The sequence below is a fragment of the Plasmodium reichenowi genome, chromosome 12 (assembly GCF_001601855.1).
Source record: "Plasmodium reichenowi strain SY57 chromosome 12, whole genome shotgun sequence".
In the NCBI taxonomy this organism is placed as follows: domain Eukaryota; phylum Apicomplexa; class Aconoidasida; order Haemosporida; family Plasmodiidae; genus Plasmodium; species Plasmodium reichenowi.
Window position 1 is genome coordinate 1,360,196 of NC_033657.1, and position 7,533 is coordinate 1,367,728.

Here is a 7,533-nt window from a genome sequence, read left to right on the forward strand (position 1 = left end):
ATAATAAAATGAAAATATTATACAAAAACATATTTGCACATATATACATTTTAAATATGTTTGTATATTTTCATTGGTACCAAAAAAAAAATATATTTCACAATATATATATAATAAAAAAAAAAAAAAAAAAAAAGGAAGGAATACATATATTGTACTTATATATATATACATACCGTTTATGTATCATTGTAGAATAATTAAAATTTTTCAATTTTACAAAATAAAGGAGTATAATACATTATGTAAAATAATCCAGTACAAATATTCTTATGTAACACATACTTGTACATATATAATTTTTTTAATTTTTATATATTTATTTGTTCTTTTCTTTGATAATGAAAAAAAAAAAAAAAAAAAAAAAAAAAAAAAGAGTTTATAACATGAACGAAATAATTTATTGTACATATAATAAATGAACATACGGAATAAAATATAAAATTTACGTTCGATGGAATACTGTATGATTTTATAAATTTTTATTTTAAGGACGATAAGAAATATTATATATATATATATATATATTTATTTATTTATTTATTTATATTTATGTCATATTATATAATTCATATAATTACTTTATTATATGACATCAAAATATATTCTTTTTAATTCTTTTAAGTATTAACAATTTAAATATGTATAAATAATATTTAATATTATTAAACTAGTATAAAAATATATTATATATTTATCGCGGGTTTTTTAAACATATATATATAAATAAAAAAAAAAAAAAAAAAAAAACTATAGCGTATAAATGTATTTATATATTTATAAAAATAATACATACATATTTTTTTACATACAATATTTTTATATACCTATATATATAAATATATATATATATAATGTAAAATATATTTTATATCATAATTATATTTATCCATATATAATTAAGAAAATATAAAAATAAAAATAAAACAAACATGTGCGCGCATGCTTATCCCATGATTTATAAATTATATTTATATATTATATATATATATATATATAATATATTTATATATATTAATATAATAAATATAATATACATTTTTTTTTTTAATGCGTATGAATATTTTTTTATATGAATAATATATAATAAAAAATATAAGAAAAATTAAATTTTAGACTTGAGAAATAAAAAAAGGAACTATATTATATTATTTTATTTTTTTTTCATTATTAATAATACATATAATAATATTATAAAAAAAAAAAGTAAAATTTGAAGAGGGATATTTTTCTCTTACTATATAATATATAATATTTTTATATAATATATTTATAATATATATATTATTATTATATATATTATTCGTAAGTTTTTTTTAATTCATGATAGAATTAATTTCTTTTGTATATATTATGATATATATAATAAATAACATTTATTATATTAAGAGATGAAAAAAAATATATATATATATATATATAAATTTATTTATTTATATTTATCTTATAAGATATATATTTATATAATTAATATATAAGATTGTGCTTTTTTTTTTTTTTTTTTTTTTTTCCTTTTTATGATCATTTGTAATATTTTTTATTTATATGTTTATATATTTAGCTTTATATATTAATAAATATATATATATATATATATATTATATATAACTTATTGTGACTTATTTATTTATATATTTATTTATTTATTTATTACTTTGAATTTTTTTATATTTCTTCCCCATCACGCGGTTTATATCATTGCTGCTTTTACAAAGTTCCCAATATTTTGAAGAAAGAAGATAAAAATATAAAAGAGTTGTTGGTATATATTTATATGTAATAATATATAAATAAGTATAAATATACCACCGTGTATGAATATATATCCAAATATTTATATATTTATATATATTTATATATTTATTTATACGTACTTATATATTGTTACATATATTTTGTATGTATGCCCTCCCCTTTTTTGCTCATTATAAAATCTATGTGAATACAAATTTACGCATGTAATTTCCAGAGGGAGAAATGAGAAGAGGGTTAGGAAATGAGAAGCGCTTTTTGAGACGGTCCTTCAATAGATCATACTACTACAAGAAGAATGAGAAAGAGAAGATTGAAGAAATGAACAGTAGGAAAAATAATAATTACGAAAAGGAAGAGGAAGAGGATGATGAAGAAGATATTGATGGAGTTGATGAAGATATAAAAGAAAGATGTGGTAAAGCAGTGTGCGATATGAATTCATCTGATATAGAAGAAAGGAATGAAAAGAAGAAAAAAAATGAAAAATTTATAGTAAAAGAAAAAAAAGAATTATGTGTAAATGGTGAATCTTTTCTCTTAAAGAATATGGAACAAAATAATAATGATAAGGGTCAAGATAAAAATAATGTTATATGTCCATTATGTGTTGAGGTGTTAGATGAAACAGATCGAAATTTTTTTCCATGTGATTGTGGTTATCAAATATGTTTATGGTGTCTTTATTATATAAGAGATCATATGAATAATACATGTCCAGCTTGTCGAAGAAGTTATGAAGAAAAAAATTTTATATATAATAAAGAGACCCATGAAAAATTGATTAAGAAGCAGAAGAGTAATAAGAATAGGAGTGATAATAATAATAATAATAATAATATAAATAAGGGTGATAATAATTATATGAATAACATTAACTTAACAAATATGAATGAAATGAATAATATTAATGATATGAATAATAATAATAATAATAATGATAATAATGATAATAATAATGATAATAATAATAACAACAACAACAATAATAATAATAACAACAACAACAACAATAATAATAATAATAATAACAACAACAACAACAATAATAATAATAATAATAATAATAATAATAATTATTATTATATTAGTAACAATTATAATAATAATTATAGTAGTAGTGGTAGTTTATTATATAGATGCGATACATACAAACATTCGAATATATATAATATACATGAATATGATAATTTGCTAGAAATTATTAAAAGTATAAGAGTTGTTCAAAGGAATCTTGTTTTTGTCATCGGTATAACAGCTACATATGCCAAGAAAACTGTTTTAAAAAAAAATGAACATTTTGGTAAGTACGGGAAAATATTAAATATTATTATTAATAAATCTCAAGCTTATAATCCTCAATATAATGGTCCATCATTTAGTGCATATATTACATATAGTAATGAAAAAGAAGCTATAAATGCTATATATTTTATAGATGGTATGATGTTAGATAATAAGATATTAAAAGCTTCTTTTGGTACGACGAAATATTGTTCTTCTTTTTTAAAAAATGCTTCTTGTGGTAATGAGGAATGTTTTTATTTACATGAACTAGGAAATGTAATAGATAGTTTTTCAAAAGATGATATACATGGACCTAAACATATATATCATGATCTTTTATATTTATATTTTAAAAAATTACCAGATAAAAAAAATGACGGGACTTATGATTCTTTATCAAATAATATAACCATCAAAAATTTTAAATTATATGAAGAAGATGTATCTTCGTTAGTAAAAATTGAAAAAGCTGAAACCAAAAAAAAAATAGAAAATAATATTGAAGATACAAATGTTAATGATGATATAAAAAAAAATAATAATATAAATTATACAGAATTTAAATATTTTAATGAATGGAAGAATAAAAATGTAAATTTAGAAAAAATTAAACAAGATCAAAATAAAACTGCACCATCTCAAAATAATAAACAATCGAAATGGATATTGGAAGATAAAATATTACAAATAAAAAAAAGTGCAACACATGACAACATACTTATACAATCAAATGATCATGAAAATTATGATATAGATGATGATATATATGATAATGATATAAATGATATGGATGATGTTGATGACAATAAATCGAATAATAATAAAATAAAAACAAAGAAAAAAAAAAAATCAAAAAGTGAAGATGTTTTACCTTTAGATATGTTAAAAAATAATTCATATATAGCAACTAATAAAAATATACCTACAAATGATAAGAAAGGTAAAAACCATTTAAATTCTGTACAAAATACTTCTACTTCTTTAATTATTAATAGTTATAGTGATGACAAAGATCATACCTCAAAAAAAAAAAATAACAATACGACCAAAAATGTTATTAATAATAATAATAATGTGATGAATGATACAGATTATCTTAATGAATTGTCCGAAAATTATCCATCAATTAATGAAGCTCTATTGGATAAAGATAAAAAGAAAAAGGCAAAAAAAAAAGCTGAAAAAAATAAAGCGGAAAAAAATAAAGCAGAAAAAAATAAAGCTGAAAAGAATAAAGCTGAGAAGAATAAAGCTGAGAAGAATAAAGCTGAAAAGAATAAAGCTGAAAAGAATAAAGCTGAAAAGAATAAAGCTGAAAAGAATAAAGCCGATAAAAATAAAGCCGATAAAAATAAAGAAGATACAAATAAAGAAAATGCCAATAATGAAGATAAAAATAATGAAGATATCAATAATGAAGATAAAAATAATGAAGATATCAATAATGAAGATATCAATAATGAAGATACAAATAAAATTATTACAAAAGAGGAAAGTGAAGAACAAAAAAAAGAAAACGATTCTGCATATACCAAAAAGAATAAGAAAAAGAATCAAAACAATCAACTCATAGAAAATAAAAAAAAAGAACAAGATATCATAAACAAAAATAACATTACTAATAATAAACAAGAAAGTAACAATATTAATGAAAAGAGTACAGATGATTCCAAAAAATTTACTTCCCTTATTTCAAATTATTTTAGTGAATTATTAGATAAGAAAAAAAAGAAAGACACATCAAAAAATGAAACCGAAGAAACAAATGAGGAAATTAATAAAGAAAATGTAATAGATAAAAAGAAAAATAAAAATGCCCAACCTCAACATGTTATCATCTTCAACAACAACAATAATGATAATTATAACAATAATAATAATAATAATAATATTAATAGTAATAGCAATATTATTATCGGTTTTCGTCAAGGACAGGTTGAACTTGCACGGAGAAAAGAATTTAGTTTTACAGATGACGGGAAAATTAAAAAAATCGTGGAAGAAAAAGATAAGATAGAAGGAAAATCAAAAGAAGACAAGAAAGGAGATCAACAATCAGATGTACATGAAATTATAGACAAGAAACAAGGAGGAATAGAAAACCAAAGTTTAGAAGAATCAAAAAGAAAAGCAAAAAACATTCAACAAAAGGATAATACAAAAGATGCACAACTTCTTAAATCTGATGAGAAAAAAACAGAAGGGGATCTAAGTAATACATTAACACATTATGTTACAAATCAACAAGATCATTTTGATGAAGACATAGAAAATAACATAGATAATCAAAACGAGGAAGACAATCTACATAAAAATACATCAAAAGGTAAAAAAAAAATAGAAAACAATAATAAAATGGTAGATACGAAAATATTAAATATCGAAGATATTATTAAAATGAAAAGCATTAATAATAATGATAATATAAAATTACCAGAAGAAATAAAAGAATATATCAAGAAAATGAAAAGTGAAGGTATAAAAGAAAATGTGGAATTTGATATATATCATAAATTTATAAATAATTATTTCAATGTAAAAGAATATGTAGATGGTATTATTGTGGTAGAAGAGAAAGAGATGAAAGGGATGAAAGGAAATGATAATAATGTGAAAGATCAAAAAAAAGGAAAACATGAAGAAGATAATAAGAAGAAAGTATTAATTAGCAAAACAGAAGAAGCTGATACATCAAAAAGAAAACAAAAAAATATGTTGGATAAGAAAAATAAAAAAGAAAAAAGAAAAAAGAAAAAAGAAAAAAAAAATCATAATGATGAGGAAGAAAATGATAATGAAGAAGATCAAGAGGAGGATGAAAATCAGGATATTATAAATAAAGATGGTATTTTACAAAAAGAGAACAAAAAAATAAAAAACAAGAAAGAAAAGGAAATAAAAAACAAAAATAAAACAAAAATAAAAAATGATCAAGAAGATGAAGATGAAGATGAAGATGAAGAAGATGATGAAGAAGATGAAGAAGAAGATGAAGAAGAAGAAATACAAAAAGATAATGTAACATTAATAAAGAAAAAAAAGAAAAAAGAAAAAAAAAATATTTCAAATAAAAAAAATGTAATGTTTCATAAAGAAATGGAAGGATATATAATGGATACAATAATGGGTATAATATTGAATGAGTTAAAAAGTAAAAATAATGTCAAAAAAATTAATATTAATAAAAATAATTATGATGATGAAAAAAATGTATTACTCAAGGATGTAGAAATTTTTATAAAAAATTTATGTGTTGCTAAATGTAAATCTGTAGAAAATAATAAGAACAAAGGAAATATACTTTATTTAATAGAGGAAGGAAATGATGAAAATAATACATCAAAAAAAAAAGGAGCTAAAAAAAAAGCAAAAAGAAATGATTATATAATATATTCAAATGATGAACATACATTTTTAAAATCACACAAAGGTATAATGCAATATATATTAAAAAATGGAAACACCAGCAGTAATAATAAAAATAATAAGAATAAAAATGTGGATGATAAGAGTAAAAATGTGGATGATAAGAATAAAAATGTGGATGATAAGAATAAAAATGTGGGTGATAAAAATAAAAATGGGGATGATAAAAATAAAAATGGGGATGATAAAAATAAAAATGGGGATGATAAAAATAAAAATGGGGATGATAAGAATAAAAATGGGGATGATAAGAATAAAAATGTGGGTGATAGCAATAAGGCTAAAATAAAAATAAGTGAATATCTAAATGATAAAAATACTTTTGATTTTTTTAAAGATCTGATCATATCTAATAATCAAGATAAGATCCATACACCTGATCATATTATATTCGATAAAATATTTAACGAGCAAATTCATTTTGTACAACAATTATGTGAAACAGATTTTAAAATAAATTCAAGAAATGTTATATCGACAAATAAAAAAACAGATAGACATCTATATCAATCTCATCATAATGTACATAATAAATTAAAAAAAAATACACAAGGAGGAGGTAATATATCAAATATATGGGTTAATTTCGATAATACTCTTCAAAATAAAGAATTGAATGAGAAGCTCAATTTAAGTGCATAAAAAAAAAAAAAAAAAAAAAAAAAAAATACATATAAATATATATATAAAGAAACAAAAACAAAGTGACATATATAAAAAAAATTAATTATTTTTTTAATACAATATATAAATACATTATACATTTGTATGTATTTATTTATATTAATATTCACATTTTTTTTATTTATTTATATATTATATATAATTAATTCAAAAAAATAAATAAAATAATAAGAAACAAAAAAAAAAAAAAAAAAAAAAAAAAAAAAAAAAAAAAAAAAAAAAAAAAAAAAAAAAAAAAAAAAAAAAAAAAAAAAATTAATTATTTTTTTAATAAAATATATAAATAAATTATAATTTTTATTTATTTATTTATATTAATATTTACATTTTTTTTATTTATTTATATATAATATATAAATAATTAAAAAAAAAAAAAAAAAAAAA

At 19.1% G+C, this 7,533-nt stretch overlaps 1 protein-coding gene across 1 annotated transcript; it reads left to right on the forward strand.

Moving 5' to 3' along the window:
- Window positions 1-1,977: 1,977 nt before the first annotated feature.
- PRSY57_1234500 (CCR4-NOT transcription complex subunit 4, putative) lies at window positions 1,978-7,107 on the forward strand (the record flags this gene model as incomplete). The annotated part of the gene is made up of 1 exon (XM_012908763.2): window positions 1,978-7,107. One exon carries the CDS (start codon window positions 1,978-1,980, stop codon window positions 7,105-7,107), a length of 5,130 nt encoding a protein of 1,709 aa, XP_012764217.2.
- Window positions 7,108-7,533: the final 426 nt, after the last annotated feature.